We start from the raw sequence: 19,773 nt of genomic DNA, 5'->3' as shown, positions 1-19,773 counted from the left end.
ACTGGCTGATCTCCAAGTTCCAGTTCATCCCACCAGGCAGATAACTTACCAGCAGAGAGAGGGTTGTATGCAGGCCTGGCTCATCCTATCCACATAGTCCTGTACGCCACTGAAATGCATTAGCAAACACTTGGAAGGGAGAAATTAAATGAGACCTGGAGTTTGCCACCTTGTGCTTTCACGATGCAACCAAGGATTTTAACACATGGGCAAATAGCTGACAAATGAAAATGGCTAAATTCTGTGCAGCACTGAGTACGGTGCCTTAGCCAGCCACAGTTTAATCCTTGCACAATGAACCCTGCTCACTATTGAGATCAACCAGTCAGAAAGCCAAGGCCGCTTCAATAACATAAGCTTCCAGGGTAGAGAGAGGGACACATGCAAGGCAGATGCACAGCCGTTTTCCGACCCCATGCACTGTGGAAAACCTAACGGGAGGTCTGCACCTCTCGTTGGGGCTGCTGTGAGCGGGACCCATGCAGAGGAGAATGCCCCTCGCAAAAATCAGAAGGAAAAAAAAACGTCCAAGTGCTCGTCAGGGACGTCCTTTCAAGTTCCTAACAAACGGACGTCCTTCACTCAAAAAAAAAAAAGAGCGTCCCAGACGAGCACTTGGATGTTTTTTTCTTCAGATTTTGTGATGGGCGTCCTTCTCTTGGATGTGTTTTTGTTATGACTAAGGTGCCCAAAATGACAACCGCTGGAGAGAATCGGGGATCGGGACGTGCAAGGATAGCCAAATCAAAACTATTTGGACGTCTCTTTTGATTATGCCCCTCCAGGTCTCTCTCAGCCAATCACAGTGCGTTTAGCTGTCACTGGTGTCAGCTAAGAGCGCTGTGATTGTCTGAGAGAGACCTGGAAGGGCATAATCGAAAGGGACGTCCAAATAGTTTTGATTTTGGCATCCTCGTACATCCCGATCCCCGATTCTCTCTTTCTAGGGTCCCGCTCTCTCCCCTCTGCTGCACAAAATGCCCGGCAATTTATTGACGGCTATTATACACGCAGCTTGTCTGCATGTATGAAGCTGTCTTTGGCATGTGCAGAGCAGCCGCATAACGCTTGGCTGCTCTGCGCATGCTCAGCTGGCCGACTGGCTTCCCCTCCTTAGGAAGGAAATCGCGTGCAAATGACCTTACAGCGAGCAGCTCATTTGCATGCGATTTCCTTCATGCATGCCCGGTTTTTACCGATTCGCTAAGGGATCAGTAAGGAAAGGGTTCTTTCCATGGAGTTAGTGCATCTGTCTCTCAGTGTCTGTACCTCCCTGCTTCTCTGTTTCTCTCTGGCAGTTTCTTTACCTCCCTGCGTCTCTGCACTCCCTTTCTCCCTTCCTGTGTCTCTCTGGCATTCTCTATACCTCCCTGCTTTTCTGCATGCCCCCCTCCTTCTTTCTTTGTCTAACAGTTTCCGTACTTTCCTAGTGCTTTGCACTCCCTTCCTCTGTGTCTCTCTGGCAGTCTCTGTACTCCTTGGTTCCCTGCACTTCCTCCCTCCCTCCCTCTTTCTTTCTCTGGCAGTCTCTTATTTTCCTGGTGCTTTGCACTCCCTCCCTCTATGTGTCTCTGGCAGTCTCTGTACCTCCCACTTCTCTGCTCTCCCTCTTTCACTCTGTCTGTGTCTTTCTGGCAGACTCTGTACCTCCCTGCTTCTCTGGACTCCCTCTGTGTCTCTCTGGCAGTTTCTTTTCCTCCCTATTCTCTGTACTCCCTCTCTCCCTTCCTCTGTCTCTCTCTGGCAGTCTCTGTACATTCCTGGTGCTTTGCACTCCCTCCCTCTCTCTCCCTCTGTGTGTTTCTGGTAGTTTTTTTTTTAACCTCCCTGCTTCTCTGCTCTCCCTCTCTCACTCCCTCTGTGTCTCTCTAGCAGTCTCTGTATCTCCCTGGTTATATGTGGCTTCTTCTTTTCCTAGTGGGCCACAGTTTGACCCTTGTGTACAGCAGCCCGGACTGCACATCTTCCGGGTGGAGAAGATGAAGCTGGTGCTGATCCCCAAGGAGCAGAGGGGCACGTTCTTCTCTGGAGACTCCTACCTGCTGCTGCACAATGCTGCCGATGGAAAATCCAACCTGCACATGTGGATAGGTGAGGAAACGCAACCAGTGCTGGCACATAGGCCAGAGATACATGGTAAAACCTCCCAGGAGGCCAGCACAGCCCCACTTACCACACTCTCTGTGATTTAAGGCTGGTGCACTGTTGACTGTTTCTTCACTGGAGAAAATTTCTTTACTCAATGTGTAATTAACTCTGGAATTCATTGCCAGAGAATGTAGTAAAAGAAGTTAGCTTAGCAGGGTTTAAAAAGGTTTGGATAATTTCTTAAAGAAAAGTCCATAAGCCATTATTAAGATGGACTTGGGGGAAATCCACTGCTTATTTTTAGGATAAGCAGCATAAAGTGTATTGTACTGTTTTGGGATCTTGCAGGTACTTGTAACCTGGATTGGCCACTGTTGGAAACAGGATGCTGGGCTTGATGGACCTTCGGTCTGTCCCAGTATGCCAACACTTATGTTCTTATGACTTCTGAAGCATTTGCGCCTATTATAATCCTGTTAGGGTATGGATTCCAAGGCTCTGTCCTCTCCTGGTTCTCCTCTTATCTCTCCCACCGTACCTTCAGAGTACATTCCCATGGATCTTCCTCTACCCCATCCCGCTCTCTGTTGGAGTTCCTCAGGGATCTGTCCTCGGACCCCTTCTTTTCTCAATCTACACCTCTTCCCTGGGCTCGCTGATCTCATCTCATGGCTTCCATTATCATCTCTATGCTGACGACACCCAGCTGTATCTCTCCACACCAGACATCACTGCGGAAACCCAGGCCAAAGTATCGGCCTGCTTATCTGACATTGCTGCCTGGATGTCCAACCGCCACCTGAAACTGAACATGGCCAAGACTGAGCTCATTGTCTTTCCACCCAAACCCACTTCTCCTCTCCCCCCACTCTCTATTTCAGTCGACAACACCCTTATCCTCCCTGTCTCATCTGCCCGCAACCTCGGTGTCATCTTTGACTCCTCCCTCTCCTTCTCTGCGTATATTCAGCAGACAGCCAAGACCTGTCACTTCTTCCTCTATAACATCAGCAAAATTCGCCCCTTCCTCTCTGAGCACACCACCCGAACTCTCATCCACTCTCTCATTACCTCTCGCCTTGACTACTGCAACCTACTCCTCACCGGCCTCCCACTTAACCATCTATCCCCCCTTCAATCCGTTCAGAACTCTGCTGCGCGTCTTATCTTCCGCCTAGACCGATATGCTCATATCACCCCTCTCCTCAAGTCACTTCACTGGCTTCCGATCAGGTACCGCATACAGTTCAAGCTTCTCCTACTAACCTACAAATGCACTCAATCTGCAGCCCCTCACTACCTCTCTACCCTCATCTCCCCTTACGCTCCTACCCGTAACCTCCGCTCACAGGACAAATCCCTCCTCTCAGTACCCTTCTCCACCACCGACAACTCCAGGCTCCGCCCTTTCTGCTTCGCCTCACCCTATGCCTGGAATAATCTCCTTGAGCCCATTCGCCAAGCCCCCTCCCTGCCCATCTTCAAATCCTTGCTCAAAGCCCACCTCTTCAATGTCGCCTTCTGCACCTAACCAATATACCTCCATTCAGGAAATCTAGTCTGTCCCACTTTGATTGACTGCACTTTTTGTCCTTTAGATTGTAAGCTCCTTTGAGCAGGGACTGTCCTTCTTTGTTAAATTGTACAGCGCTGTGTAACCCGGGCAGTGCTTTAGAAATGTTAAGTAGTAGTAGTAGTAGTTCTGTATGAGGCTTGCTTCTCTGTTATTCCGAATCCCCTCTCATTATGGCCACATCAGTTCTAACACTTAGGAGTCCTTCTACTAAGGTGTGCTAATGGATTTAGTGCTTGCTAGATGATAAGATGGCCATTATATTCCTATGGGTGTCTTATCATTTACCATGTGCTAATCGTTAGCGGGTGCTAAATCTGTTAGTGCACCTTATTAGACCTGCCTAGACTCCCGCTTTTGTGGGTCATCTCCCGCACTCCCGCCGAGAAGCTGGGATCTCCTTCTGAGTGGCCTCCCCATCCAGCGACAGCTGAATACACCTTTGTAAAGCACCATCTCCTGCTGCCGCTGATCCCATGGCAGCAGGAGATGATGCTTTATGAAGGTGTTTCCTGCTGCTTCTGGATGAGGAGACTACTGCTTTTGCTGCTGGCCACGAATCAGCTGTGCTGGGGCGGAGCAATGGGTGGAGCTGGGTGGAGCAATGGGTGGGATGGGCTGGGGGGAGGCCATAGATCTCCTACTAAGTGGTTCGGCCCCCTTGGCAGCTCTGCCTTAGTGAAAGGACCCCTTAGTTTGGTAGAAGGACTGGCCAAACTCCTTTATCCCCCATTATAACACCAACTCCTGCTCCTGTTATAATTCCTGTCTCTTATATCTGCTGTATCTGTTTCTATTTCCATTAAACCTCAGTTTAAAACCTCTGTCTCTGTTGTAACTCTTTGATGTAAGACCTGCTTCCCTTCAGCTTTGCCCACTTTCTGTGGCACCTGGGTGTAAGGTTCACCTGCTCTCAGCTATTTCTGAGACATTGAGGGATGTGGGCAGAGAGCGGAAGCAGGCCGCCATCTCCTAAAGACACTTCATAGCTATAGCTCCGGGGGGGGCACTGCACACACCTTTAATTGGATAATGAGTAATATCACACATCTGCTGCCAGTCTCTGACACAAAACATATAATTACAGGTGACTTTCCAGGCAGTTCCACTCTCTCTTTCATGTCTCCAGCATACCTGGTGCATTTGGTTTTACCAAGGACACAGACGGCCTTCTCTCCTTGCACAGCGCAGTTTATTATGGGCTCAATACCTTAAATCATGTCCTCTCCGCCTGCTGGAAGAGGGCCCAGTGGGGTGAAAGTGCTGGAGGGATGAAGGAGTGCATACTGCATTGAGGAGACTCAGATTTACTTTAACATCTTCCAGGTGTTATCTGTGCAGTGTGCTCACCACTGCTCCTTTGGCTTCAGTTATAGTTTTATATTTGTCATCATGTTTTGTAGTGCATTAGCACCGAAAGGCAGTGCCACCTGGGCTAATGCTGAGCATGTGTGTGTGTGGGGGGGGACTTTCCCTGCAGTATAGTGGAAGAATAGCCTCGTGGTTAGAGCAGTTGGCTAGAAACCACGGAAACAAGGGGTCAAAATTCACCTGATAGTCCTTGTGTAAGTTACTTTATCGTCAGTTTATTTTATTTAATAAAAGATTTATATCCCCTTGTTTCAGGTACTTTTTAGTTTGTAAAAACCTAGTTGGGCAGTGAAATAATTTGTGTAGCTGATTTTAACTTTGCTTGAGTCTGGATTTGGAAAACGTGAGTAAAAAATGATGTTGGCAAATTTGTATTAAAGGTGAGAAATACGGCTGCTTGGCTTTTGAGGGTCGGTTTGTCTGGAAGCTGCCGTTCCATAGATGAGTGGTTCTCAACACAGTCCTCCAGACACACCCAGCCAGTGGAGTTTTCACAGTGAGTATATGAATAATCATGAGGTAGATTTGCATGCATTACTTCCGTTCATCTGTAAGTCTACCTCATCCATATTCATTGTGCTGCTCCTCAAGGAGCACCAGGCTGGTATATGTACCAAGGACTGAGTCGAGAACCCCTGCCTCAGGCAAGCACCTCCCTAGTGCTGCTCAGACCAGTCCTTGGGCCCCATAGCTGGTCTGGGTTTCAGGATATCCCTAATATGCAGGTAGTGCATACACGGCCTCCGGTGTGTGCAGGTATCTTATGCATATTCATTAGAAAAAAACTTGAAAACCTGACTGGCTGGGAGATGGGGAGCGACCTGAGGAACAGAGTGAGCACCACTGCAGTAACGCTTCAGGGGTCAGTTTACTAAAATCTAAGCGAGTCTTTGGTTCAGGGTGTAATTTCTGGGTCCAGGAATAGGTAACATTTTCTTTTGCATTGTTCTGTAGTTTTTGCTTATTTAAACCAGCAGTGCTGTGTCCCTGTTGGATCACATCCACAGACTGTGGATGTGATCCAACAGGGACAGCACTGCTGGTTTAAATAAGCAAAAACTACAGAACAATGCAAAAGAAAATGTTACTCATTCCTGAACCCCATGAGATCACTGCACTTCCCCCTTCATTCTAAGGGCAGATGTGCAGTTAATGAAGACTGAGCCACAGAAACCTTTCCTCTAAGCCATCCCTTTTCCATAAAGCACACAGCCACTGCCAACAAATGCAAACCAGCCTTAAAAGAAATTGGTTCTGAGAAAATCAGAGCCAAGCCCAGCCTTTTTGCAGTTAATCTCGGGGCAGGGGTCACAGGGAACTTGTCCTGCTGGCCTAAGGCTCTGCATTGCCTGCTGGGGTCTCAGCACGATTGGCTAGTGATATCTAGGGATGTGTAGTCATTTGAAATGTGTGTGTGTGTGTGTATGGGGGGCACTTTCCCTGCAGTATAGTGGAGGAATAGCCTCGTGGTTAAAGCAGTTGGTTAGGAAACAAGGGGTTAAAATCTACCTGATAGTCCTTGTGTAAGTTACTTTATCATCAGTTTATTTTATTTAATAAAGGATTTATGTCCCCTTGTTTCAGGTAGTTAGTTTGTAAAATCCTAGTTGGGCAGTGAAATAATTTGTGTAGCTGATTTTAACTTTGCATAATCTCATGTTGTTTCATGTAATTGGCAAACAAAAACATGCAGAAAAAAAACACAATTTAGCTTTTTCTTATCTGCACTTTCAGAAAGAGCGCACACTTGCATGAGCTCGAGTGGATCACTGTGGTGGTGGTTCATCTCTGTGGCGTGCTTAACTTTAGGCTTGCTTCTTTTGGGCGAGCAAGACTCTGGTGTGGAGGAACGTGCTTGCTCAGAATCTGATGACTCTTCTGAGTCAGACTGTGATTGTAAAGTTTTGTGAGCCAGGGTTTGAGTCTTCACATATTCTGCTGTTCTCTGTGCAGAATCTTCTGCGATGATGTGGCTGAGTTGGCTCTTCCCACCATCCTGCCTTATACCCTTTTCCAGGGCCGTGGCTTCGGCCTACATAGCGGCTGCTTCTTTTTCAAGCTGGAGCAGCTCCAAGGTGATGTCTAACTCTGCCTTCTTACGTTCAATGGTGGCAGCAGCGGCGGCTTTCTTTCCCTCTTCTTCTAATTTAAATTTCTCAAGTTCTATAGTGGCCTCTTGTCTACTATAAAGAACTTTTGATTTGGCAGCCTTGGCACTGGTTCAGACTGATTGGAATGGCTTGTTCTATGTGATTTTAGAGACCTAGAAGTTCTAGAATTTCTCGAACTGTGTCTGGAGTTGCCTAAATGAAATTGATTTTCCCCTGCAGGGGCTGTGTGTGCTTTTGTACCTTTCATTGCTTCTGCCACCATGGCCTGGTGTGTGAGATCTGTGGTCCGTTGTCTCTCTCCTTCGGTGGCCAGACTATCTGAAGTATTGTTGCTGCTTAGAAATTGACAATACTGTTCTGATTTTTGCTGGTACCAGTTATAGGCTATTTGTAGCTTCATGGTGTTTAGGCCCTCAACTTTGCTCCCCTTTTGAGCTTTAAACATTTCTTTCTCAACTTTAAACTATAGCTTTTCCAAAAGAAAGACATACTTTTCTACTTCAGCTTCATACAACTCTCTAGCTTTCTCTGTTGGTTTATGCAGTCTTGTGGGCCGTGAACCCCTGTTGGCTTGTACTGTGTTCTGTGTACCAGCCTGGTCAATTACTGGTTTGTCTGATTCAATGACGTCAGAATCTGCCATGGCTTCAGTAGCAAAAATAAATCTTTTTTTTTCTGTGACTTTTTCTTTGGAACACCTTTGCAGAGTAACCTTGGCTTTGTGCCAAAATGTTGCATAATAGGAACAACAAATGGGGGGGGGGGGGGGGGGGGGGGTATGAGCTCAATAGATACTTTTGCTTAAGACTGCAAGAAGCTGGAAGTCCCAATATGGCAATCCTCTTACTTCTAAATAGCTTGCAAGCAGATTATATTTAATTGTAACTTTTTTTGAAGAGCTGAGCTAGGAGAGGCAGTGGCATACAGACCCATTATTTTGGATGAGGCCAGAGTTAACTTAGATGGGCTCTGCCCTGCCACGCCATGCTACACCACGCCCCCCCCCCACCCCCACAGAGATATTTAAAAAATTATAGATTGTTTTTCACTTACCTAACATCAACATCTCTCCTCTGCGGTGTCCTGGCATCTGCCAGCCTGTCGCTGAACCCCGTCCCTCCCCGGTGTACCTTACAGGCATCCCTGGTGCCTACAGTGATTCATTATTGCTGTCTGTGCTGGCTCCGCAGGCTTCCACTGGCCACGTCCTGCCCTTGATGACATCATTTACTGTTTCCTGTCTGGCGGGACCTGGCCGATGGAAGCCTGATGGGCTGGTGCAGGCAGCAATAACGAATCACTGTAGGCGCCGGGCGGGCAGATGCCAAGACGCCACAGAGGAAGAGAGATATTGATGGGTGCTGCCGCTGGGTGGGCCTGTGCCCAGGCCCACCCATAGCTACGCCACTAGAGGTGCACAGTATCTGCACTTTGTAAAAAATCTGCTTTAGCTAATTGATTATGCGGGTTGCGTGGTCTTTGCAGAAAAGCTGGGTCCACACTTTCTTCTGCTTTAGCTTATGAAATCTATACAAATTCTTTGCTTATAGACTTCAATGCAAACTCCACAATTCTGAGTCTATTCAAGCAGATCAGCCTCGCACTGAAATTCACACAGTAAATTCCAAGCCATGCAATTTACTTAACTTTAATAAACTTCTTTAGAGAAAGATTTTCCTTAAGTCTAGCAAGTGTTATCAGGCTTTTTTACTTTAACAAACTTTTATTTGCTCTGCAAGACATAGAGCTGAGGCTTAAGGCTTAACACTGCACAGTTCTCCTGCAGAATTATTTAATTTTTACTTGAGGTCACACACCAGAAGTTTTCAAGCGATGCACTTGTAACTCTGCTTTTTCTTTCACACATGAGATGCTTTGAGTATGTCCACTAAAATCTTTGTCAGTAGAAGCCACTGAATTATTACAAGATTCTTTACTCCCCCTGAGAATTACTGTAGTGTCCACAATTTTTCACTGAAATCTTGTCAGTAGAGTCCACTGAGCTGTTCCAAGATTTTTCACTGTACTGTTCTAGTCAAAGTATACTGTTCTAGTTCTAGTGTAGCTTAAACAGCCAGCATAAACCATCTCCAAGCAGAAGCTTCACCAGTAGACTCTCAATGCTTAAGCAAATCTTCTTTATTGTAGTACTCAGAATAAACAAAGAAAATCCAACTTACAGTTCAGTTGTTTGTAAAAGAATTGTGGCCTTCTCCCCAAATAGTCTGTATTTAACCACCTCAGAGGCAAGGTGATGGCCAGAACCTCAGTCCAGCTGAGAGGGAAAGCTGTAACACTCAAGAAAAATAAGGGGGAGAACTCAGAGAAAATAAATGGGGAATGACTTGGGGTAAGATGTCTTTGAGAGATGACTTGGGAAATGCCTTGGGGTTACAAGAGTGGAAAGGGGGAGAAGAGATTCTGGAAATGGTGGAACCATGTGAGAGAAGTCAAAGGGAAGTGGCAAAAAGATGAGTGAGAGGCGAATGGTCAGTACAGAGGTAGAAATGTGGTAATGGGGAATAGATAGAAGGAAATAGAAGGCTGGGAAAGGAGTGAGATGGGAAATGGGAGAGCTAGGGACTGAGAGGAGATGGAAAATTGTTAGGTAGCTAAAAATTAAAAAGAAGAAGGGTGAGCCAGAGAGAGTGAAATTTCAGTGGACAGAGGCAGAAAAGGAAAAAAAAGGAAGAAATAGCTGAAAGGGAAAAATCAATATGTTAGAGACAGGTGTAGTGAGGGAATGGAACAAGAGGAGAAAATAAAAATGGACAGCAGATACTGACTGGAAAGAGAATTAGCAGAAGACAGACAAGAAAGCAGAAAAAGAGAAACTGGGACCAAGATAATGGAAAAACAAAATGTCCAGACAACAAAGGTAGGAAAAGTGTTTTATTTTGAATTTATTAACTGGAATATGTTAACTTTGGGATATGTGAATCACAGATGGTTTTTGTATTGTATTTTGTGGCATAGCCAGATGGCTGATATGGGGGAGGGAGGGGGCTTGAGCCAAAAATGGGTGGACACCAAATTTTCTCCCCACCAGAATGCAAAATATAAATACTTGAGCTGGCAGGGATCCCCCAAGCCCCACCAACTGAAACCTTCTCCTCCAGTCTGGCAGCCAGAAATCTCCAAGCTCTGCAGTTGGTGGCAGTATCCCCAAATTGCCACTGCTCCCCCCCACCACCCTACGCATGTTCAGATTTCATGAATGTGTGAAAGATGAGCAGTTGGGGGGGGGGGGGGCATCAGCTCTGAAATACTGCAGCTAGTTACAGAGCTTGGAGAGTTCTGGTTGCTGGACCTGAGGAGGGGAAGGAGGTGGTCATTAGCTGGTGAGGCTTGGGGAGCCCCACCAGCCACAGCAAGGGAGATGTTAATTTGGGGGGGGGTGTCTAAATCCTCCCCCCCCCCCATTCATGGTTATGCCACTGATTATGATCAGTAGAAAATGAATTGAATTTCTATTTTTGTTTCTCCAGTGTTGCAGTACTTGCTGAGTTTAACTTTTGGGGTTCCTAGTTCCGATTGGGTGTTCATATTTCTAATCTGTGATCCCTTGTTCCATATTTGGTGAAGGTCTGTCTGTGTTTTGAATGTGAAGAAGTAATTTAATGTTGTTTTATGTGTGGTAGTAATGATGGGTGGGGAAATTGAGGGAGGGGGCAGGGAAGAGAGGGGATTGGGGGCCCCCTCCTTAATTTCTGCCCTGGGCCCCTGCATGTCTAACACCGGCCCTGCTGATAACAAAGGCATGCTAGTAAGACTGGGCTCTCTCACACAGCCCATAGGGGCAGAGCCGGAGGGCTGGGCCTAGCTCAGAGCTAACAGCCAATAGGGAAAGCTCACAAGGAGTCAAATCACAAGAACTTCAAACTATAGGAAAAGCACTAGTCTTGATACACAGTGCTATCTATTATGAAGGCGGTAGAACTAGAGGACATGAAATGAGATTGAAGGGGGGCAGACTCAAGAAAAATGTCAGGAAGTATTTTTTCACGGAGAGAGTGGTGGATACTTGGAATGCCCTCCCGCGGGAGGTGGTGGAGATTAAAACGGTAACGGAATTCAAACATGTGTGGGATAAACATAAAGGAATCCTGTTCAGAAGGAATGGATCCCCAGAAGCTTAGCCGAGATTGGGTGGCAGAGCCGGTGGGGGGAGGCGGGGCTGGTGGTTGGGAGGCGGGGCTAGTGCTGGGCAAGACTTCTACGGTCTGTGCCCTGAAAATGGCAGATACAAATCAAGGTAAGGTATACACAAAAAGTAGCACATATGAGTTTATCTTGTTGGGCAGACTGGATGGACCGTGCAGGTCTTTTTCTGCCGTCATCTACTATGTAGTACACAAACAATACAATTAAATACAGATACTGCTCATATTAAATATACATCATAGTATACCCTGCCTCCATGAATATGAGGGCAGAACATAACCACATAAGATGGCTGGTCATATAAACCTGGATATTCAATGCTAGTACCTGGACATGACCCGGCGTTGAATATCCTGGAATAACGCTGGCAGCAGTTTTTAAAAAATGCCCAATGTTACCAGCTGAATATTTTATTTTAGTTACATTTGTACCCCGCGCTTTCCCACTCATGGCAGGCTCAATGTGGCTTACATATAGAGGTACTTATTTGTACCTGGGGCAATGGAGGGTTAAGTGACTTGCCCAGAGTCACAAGGAGCTGTGCCTGAAGTGGGAATCAAACTCAGTTCCTCAGGACCAGAGTCCACCACCCTAACCACTAGGTCACTCCTCCAATCAACCCCTTTATTTTTTTTTAAATGAACTGAGTGGGTATTCTGTAAGCAGAAGCAGCTGAAAATGTTTGGCATGGTCCAATAGTGTCTTGGTGCTGTGCAGGGGGTCTGTGATGTGCCTGTCATCCTGCAACCAGAACTGGAGTCTAGGCCTCAAGCTCCTGCAACTCGAGTCACACACAAACTTGTTGCAAGGGGTGGCCAACAGGACCTACTGCCCAGCATGCCAAGCCAAAGGGTCCGGCACTACATATTACAGTCCTCCTGCGAATAGACCAGCACAAAAGGGAAGGGCGAGGGAGAAGCTGTTTTTCCTGTGAATGCCCTGAGCAACCATTTCAGGTCTGTGTTGACAGAGGAAATCTGTACTGTGAGAATGTGGCAGGAGAGCGTTCATTGTGGCAGTTATTCATAACCAGCGAGTCCTAAGGCTTCCTCAGAGTCTGATAATAGTGCCAGCCCTTCCCCTCCTCTCACCCTGCCCCACAGGAAAAACTAAAGAAAAAGAAAACATAAACAAATTGTGCTTATCCCTGTGCGTTGTAGCGACACAATGCTGTGCAGCAGATAGCATGACAGTGAGTACTTTAACAGCGTAATCGAAACTGCAGGATGATATAGAATTGTACTGTGAGATTACAGCTGTAATGTTGAACCATCTGATAATACACAGCTTGTAGGAAGCAGGGTTGCAAGCTGGCTGGCTGTTTTTTTTGTAATGGTTTTGCTACCTGCCAAGTTCAAAAGAGACAAAATAAAAATCAGTAATGAACAGAGTTGCCCCCCCCCCCCCCCCCCACCCCCCCCCCCATTCTGTGATCTCCTTCTGTCCTCCTCACATACCCTCACTGTGACTTAACACAGGCTCAGTCAGGTTACGAACAGGACAGTCTCCCCAGCTCTTCTCTTCCATTCCCTCTTCCCCAAACTACCATTGTCAGTACTGTGGGCAATTTTAATTGGAAGCAGGGCTAGTTCTAGGTCTCGTAGTGCTGACTGCAGTGACGGGGACCAGTAGGTCCTGTTGCTCTCACTCATGCTTTTCCAGGCCTGCTCCCCACTCAGCCTTGCTCTTATTCCTGTGCTCCCCTCAGCCTCGCTCATCCTCTCCCAGCAGTGGCGTAGCCAGACCCAGTATTTTGGATGGGCTCTGAGATGGGCCCTGCCACGCCACACTACGCCATGCCCCCCCTTGAAGATATTTTTTAAATTATAGATTTTTTTTCACCTACCCCACATCAACATCTGTCCTCTGTGGTGTCCCGGCATCTGCCCATCCTTTGCTGAACTCCGTCAGTCCCTGGTGTACCTTACAGGCGTGCCCGGCAAATGCAGTGACTCAGTATTGCTGCCGGTGCCGAAGTCTTCTGTTGGCCAGGTCCCGCTCTTGCTGTCATCATTACTGTTTTTCTGTCTGGTGGGACCTGGCCAATAGAAGCCTTTGGGGCCGGTGCAGGCAGCAATAATGAATCACTGCAGGTGCCGGGGACACCTGTAAAGACGGGGTTCAGCAATGGGTGGGCAGTTGCCGGGACGCCGCAGAGGAAGAGAGATGTTGATGTGGGGTGCCGCCACTGGGTGGGCTTATGCCCACCCAGGCCCACCCGTAGCTACTCCACTGCCTCCCAGTATCTGCTTCCCCTCCCCTCCACAGCTTCACTATCCTCTTCCAGTATTTGCTTCCCCCCAACACACAGCCTCAGTCATACTCTCCCAGTATCTGCTGCCCTGCACAGCCTCACTCATCCTTCCTATTGTTTCTTATATATTTCTCATCCTTCTCCTTTGCTTCCCTTCCATCTTCACTCATGCTCCCCACTCAGCTTACTCCTGTGCCCCCTTCAGCCTCCTCTCCAAATGTTTACCTCGTGTGCATCGTTGATATTTTTTCAGGTATTTTAATATATCTTCCTGCCCTTTCTCTCTTCTAGAGTAATATATATATATGTTGATTCTTACATTTCTTCTCATACAGTGGAGTAACCTACTGGCTGACAGCCAGGGGAGTCCAGTTCAAATCCCACTACTGCTCCTTGTGATCTTGAGCAAGTCACTTAACCCTCTATTGCCTCAGGTACAAAATTAGATTGTGAGCCCTCTGGAGCTAGGGAAACACCTGCAGTATCTGAATGTAACTCAACTCAAGGTATTGCTGAAAAGGGTGTGAGCTAAATCCAAATAAATAGGGCTTCTGGTATAGATTTCATACACTGTTGATAGGTCTTCTTTGGACCATCTTCACTGTCTATATCTTTCTGGAGTTACTGCTCCAGAGTTAGACCCAAAATTCCTGGAGAGGTCTCACCGATGACTTGCACAGATGAATAACTCTGTACTGGGTTGCACTGAAATGTAGCTGCTAAGCACGTATTTACTTCTCAAAATTTCTTAGTCAACCTCCTGTCTGCTTCCTCCATGTAAAGCTAAACCATTCCCATTGTCGATGGTCCACTACTGTGTCACCCCTAAAGATGCTGAACAGGACTGATTCCTGAGGTACTCCACTGATAAATGGAATTTATTTAAAGGAGAGAGGGTTTATCATCTTCCTCTGTTTATCACAATCCACTTCTAATCCAATCTACCACCTTTGGGTCCAAATACGGGCAGCTTCATTTATTTATGAATCTAGCTTGAGGAAATTCAAGTATACCTTGTTCTTCCTGCCTCCTCTGTCAGTAGTTAATGTCTTCTGCATGGTCATGTATCCTCCCCTTCTGCCCTCTGAATATTAGTACATCGGGGAAGTTCCCCTCTGGACATCAGTAGCCAGGGGCAGTGGCGTAGCCAGACAGCAGATTTTGGGTGGGCCTAGGCAAGAAGTGGGTGGGCACCAAGTGTTCTCCCCACCAAAAAAATATCTCAGCTGGTGGGCAAATGCTTCACTCCACCTTGGCAATCTGCAGCAGGCATGTGCTGAAAACTGAGCATTCGCAGGTACTAGTATCGTGGAGAGCAGCATTTTTGTTACCGTCAGGGGGAAGTCTTCAGCTGGCAGAGCTTTGGATCCCCACCAGCTACCGCTAAACGTGTACTACTGTTGGGTGGGCCTGAGCACTAAGTGGATGGGCCCTGGCCCACCCAGGCCCACCTGTGGCTAAGCCACTGGCCAGGGGCATTTCCTCTTTAGCTAGAGGCAGTTTTCCATTGCTCTAAGTAATGTCTTAACTTTGCTTTCCCCACTCTCCCTCTCTCTCTTTGTAGGGAAGGACACCTCAGTGGATGAGCAGGGAGCCTGTGCTATGTTCTGTACACAGTTGGACACGTCTCTCGGGGACCGACCAGTGCAGCACAGGGAGTCCCAGGAGCATGAGTCGGAGCAGTTCATGAGCTATTTTCCCAAAGGCATCAAATACAAGGTAATGGAGAGAAGAGCATCTGCAGTAGGCCAGGATGTGTACATCTTCTGTTTACTTTATCATCCTGAGGCTGCTACTCTCTCATTTCTTCATGTCTTGATCTCTCTCACAATCTCATGTAATAAAAATGAACTGAAATTTAACCCAGTGGTTTTTTTTCTGTGCAATAATTTTTTTACTGCATTTCTGATATGATAAATTATATGCAAAAGGCAGCAAAGAGAAGGTTTTTTTTTTAATGCTAAAATGGAAGTAAGGTAAAAATAAATAGTGATAAAGTGGAAGTAAGTTTACCTCCATTTTAAGTATGGAGGCTTTTTGGTCCAGGTAACACTAGCCAAGGCTGAGGTTAGCTGGTGTCGTTGGCTGCTGTTTTCTAAGATGGCACCAATTGAAGAAGACAAATGGGGACATTTCCCAGGACCAGGGTAATATTATTGGTCCATTGAGGGATGGAGGCTCCCTGATGGAGATTCCTCCCTGTGCTGGGGGCCCTGGATTTGGGATATTTGAGCCAGGGGTGTCTTGGGACCTTCTGGAGCCAAAGTTTCAGCACTAATCAGAAAGTTTAAAAAACAGTTTTAATCCATTGAAAGTGATTCTTGGGTTAATATTGAATGTGATTTAACCAAGCAGGAGAGGCTCTTGGCCAGTTAAATCACTTTTGCGTGGCTATCCACTGATATTCAGTGGCACTTAACTGGCCAAGCACTGAATACTATGGCATAAAGCCGGTGGTGGCTAAAAATCGCTCACCATGGCTGGCTGGACATTTACCCTTCTGTGTGTGCAGGTTATTAGCATGCATTTTTATGAGAATTATTTTAAGATTCACACAATGATTAACTTCTGGTTTAGAGATTATTTTTCTGATCTACAGTCCTTGTTAAACTGGAAATAATCATAGTGTAGACAACATAAACACTACCCTAGAAATAAACCACTTTGCTGTTGTCTGAATCTTCTTCTCCCTTACTGCTTCTCTTCTGGGCCTTTCTTATTGTTTGCACGGTTTGTCTCGTTGGCTTCTTTTGGAGCATCACTGACAGAGCTGATTTAATTCCCTCTCAGGAGGGAGGTGTGTCTTCTGGACTTCACCATGTACAAGATGAAGTGTCCCAGGGTCCAAAGCTGTACCTGGTAAAAGGGAAGAAAAACATCCGAGCTAAAGAGGTGGAAATGAGCTGGAACAGCTTCAACAAAGGGGACTGTTTCATCCTGGACCTGGGAAACGTGAGTCTAAGTCATTTTGAGTGTGTGTGTAAGGAAAAGAGACATGGTTACAGCAAATAGACACCTTCAGCGTGGAAGACTGCTCCATGCAAGTCAGAGAGGGTGTTCAAGGCATTGAGACACTGCTATTGCAGGAGAAGGACAGACAGCAAGAGAGACTGCAATCTGACATTGTTTTAAAAAAGGGAACTTGTTTATCCTATGCTGGGATACGGGCAGGCAGGGCCAGCCTTAGCAACTGCAGAGCCCTGCGTGGACCACTTTAGCGCCCCTCCTCCCTCCATAAGAGACTTAAGATTTCTCTCTTGCATCCCCTCATTGTCCAGCATCAGGACCGGCTCAAGGGACTGTGGCACTGTGAGCCATCTTTGCATTAGCATCCCCCCTCCCCACAATCTAGTATTTCTCCCTCTGCCCCCCCCCTCTCATTCCCCCTCTTCCACACTGGTGATAAAGGGTGCCAAAATCCCAGTCTGGCATCTCTCCTTCTTTCCTCCCTCTCTCTTATCCTGTAGATACCAAACTGTAGGCAGAGGGAGGAAGGGAAGAGAGCTGGAGAGATGCCAGTCTGCTATTTTGACACCCTTTTATCACTGGAACCCTGAGCCAGTGCCACACCTGGTTCATAGGGCTGAGCTGGCCCTGTCTACTACTACTACTACTACTATTTAGCATTTATATAGCGCTACAAAGCATACGCAGCGCTGCACAAACATAGAAGAAAGACAGTCCCTGCTCAAAGAGCTTACAATCTAATAGTCCAGCATATTTCCCTTTCCTCCACACCCCCTTGTCCATTATCTATCTTTCTTCCCTCCCTTCCACCTCCCCGAATCCAGCATCTCTCCCTCTCTTTTCTCCCATTGTCCAACATCTCTTTCTCCTTCCCCTCCCCCTCCTCCCCCCCCCCCCCCCCCCCCCCCCCGTCACGCATGGTCCTGTATTTCTCCCTCCACTACCCTCCTTCCCCCCCTCGCCCATTTATGGTTCAGCATCTCACCCTCTCTTTCAACCCTTCTCTCCCATATCTATCTTAAAACTCATCTTTTGGACATACCCAGCAGTAACAGTAATTGACGTACAGTGGCCGGAGCAGGCCGCAGGTAGTGTATGTCTGCCGCTGCTGCCACCAGTGACATGTAAAGATGGAGAGAGACAAATTTGAAGGTAGATAGGGGATTGAGAGGGGAGATCCCGAACTCTGCGGGTGTTGGGGGGAAGCAGAGGGAGAGATGCCTCTGGGTAGAGATCAATAGCAGCAGTAGCTAAGAAATCCAGAGGGAGAGAGCAAATGGCTACTCTTGCCCCCTCTACACCCATGGGGGCCCCAAGGAGCACGGAGCCCTGTGTGGCCACCCCTGTCGCCCCTTCTTAAGACCGGCTCTGAGTGCCATCATATGTATGTGCATGTATGTGTGAGTCAAGGTGTCTGTGCGTGTGCCCAGAGAAATCAGCATCAATGCTCCTTAGTGTATGTGACTGTCTGCCTGCTTCAGGGAGGGGGTGGGGTATCTGTGTACCAGTCCCAGGGCTCTATGTATCATAATTTATATGTGACATGTCAAAAAATGTTTCTTATGATATCTCTGTCTCTTTGCAGATAATTATCTCCTGGTCCGGGTCTCAGTCCAACATCCATGAACGCAACAAAGCCAATGACCTAGCTAACCAGATTCGTGAAGGGGAGCGAAGGGGGAAGGCCACTGTGGAGATTGTGATGGAGAGCGAGGAACCAAGTGAGATGATTCAGGTCAGACTCACGGTAGGGCCAAAATGGGAGTGGGGAAGGGGAGCAGACAACTGGTGAGGAATACTAGCAAAGACAAGAGGCTTTGACTTGTTCCATTGATGCCGTAAAGCATATTTCTGAACATGGTGTTGCATTGTGCAGCCTTCCACACAATTAAACGACTGGCTGATACAATCTTGTAGGTTCTTAATCATGAGATGCCAGTGGGATGGTGTTTCTTCAAATGTAAGAGGGGTCCATTAATTTCTCCTTCACCTCCCCTCACCTCCTGCCACACAAGAAAGGGGAGGGCAGACAAAATTTGGGGTGCTAGGACACACACAAGAAAAAAGTGGAGGGAAGGGTATCAGAATACCAGAGCCTTGAGGATCATTTCACATTTTGCTTTTGCAGAAGTTGGGTCCGAAGCCAGAATTGAAGGAGGGAAATCCTGAGGATGATAAGGAAGCGGATATGAAACATTCACAGTCAGCTGTGCTGTACAAGGTGAAAACATGGAATAAGAATAATGATCAAAAACTAATTTTACAACTCACTCTCCCTTCTAGGTTATAGTGTTTCTCTGCTGCCACCTCTCTGCCCCCTCTCAATTTACAGCATTCCTCTGACTTCTGGATCTCATTTTTATCCCTTCCCTTCCCTTCCCTTCCCATCCCCCTCCCCCTCCTCCTCCTCCTCCAAGGTTAAATAAATTTTGGCTCCCCAGAGTTTATGATAAATTTTTCTCCTTAAGGGCTACAGGCTGATCCTGTGCACAAAGGCCTGGGTTATATTATAGACAAACTAGACACATACCTAGAAACCAAGGGAGTAGATATCCAGCCGGTGGTGTTCAGTGTTTTTTTAAAGCTGCCATCAGCGTCATTCCCAGATATTCAATGCTGGACCATGTCCAGGCACCAGCATTGAATATCTGGGTTTATGTAGCCAGCTATGTCTTATGTGGTTAAGTGATATTCAGCATATAGATAGGACTGACTTTTACGCAATTCGATTTGAACACTAAACTTAGGTGGTCAAGTGCTGAATATCAGCATGTGATGGCATAAGTGCTGACTCTGCCTTGGACCACCCACAAAATAGTCAGCTTTGAGTTTAGCACCAGTAACTAGTTAAGCGTCACTGAATATCAGTGTATAACCCTGAACAAGCGATTTAACCAGCCAGGAGCCGTTTCTGGCTGGTTAAATTGCTTTGAATATCAACCCCCAAATATTTAAATGTGTGTTGGGGGGGGGGGGCTGTTAAATGTAATTGTGTGGCTCCCAACCTCTGTGCATAAGGGTGGCCAAGAAAGTTTTGCCCTACTAAGTTAGTTCCTTCCCAGCAGAGGGAACAGTGGGGCAGGCCAGGGCTGCTGCTGCTGTGAGTGGAAGTCTTTCGTCTATCCTCTGTGCCTCCATATACTGCTCTCAGGCTGGTGCTAGGGTTTCTGGCACCCCCCTGCGGCCTATTAGTCGGCACCCCCTACCCATCCATCATTTTCTCTCTCTCTCCTTTCTCCTCCCAA

The 19,773-nt window shown here is 47.0% G+C and overlaps 1 protein-coding gene and 1 long non-coding RNA gene across 2 annotated transcripts in view; one reads left to right on the top strand and one right to left on the bottom strand.

Moving 5' to 3' along the window:
* The window catches only part of CAPG (capping actin protein, gelsolin like), a 77,970-nt gene that overhangs the window by 37,530 nt on the left and 20,667 nt on the right, over positions 1-19,773 (top strand). The window contains exons 3-7 of the mRNA XM_030221255.1: positions 1,919-2,091; positions 15,126-15,280; positions 16,352-16,513; positions 18,114-18,263; positions 18,657-18,749. Of these exons, the coding sequence (XP_030077115.1) occupies positions 1,919-2,091; positions 15,126-15,280; positions 16,352-16,513; positions 18,114-18,263; positions 18,657-18,749 (733 nt within the window). The remainder of the gene's footprint in view (positions 1-1,918; positions 2,092-15,125; positions 15,281-16,351; positions 16,514-18,113; positions 18,264-18,656; positions 18,750-19,773) is intronic.
* Positions 1,727-9,265, bottom strand: LOC115481843. The gene is made up of 3 exons (XR_003944010.1): positions 9,166-9,265; positions 9,081-9,085; positions 1,727-1,738 (listed from the first exon to the last, which is right to left on the bottom strand). It is a non-coding gene; the product is annotated as an uncharacterized LOC115481843 (long non-coding RNA).

This window comes from Microcaecilia unicolor, chromosome 1 (assembly GCF_901765095.1).
Source record: "Microcaecilia unicolor chromosome 1, aMicUni1.1, whole genome shotgun sequence".
Lineage (NCBI taxonomy): Eukaryota > Metazoa > Chordata > Amphibia > Gymnophiona > Siphonopidae > Microcaecilia > Microcaecilia unicolor.
The sequence above is the reverse complement of the archived record's forward strand: the minus strand, read 5'-3'. Positions and strand labels throughout refer to the sequence as shown.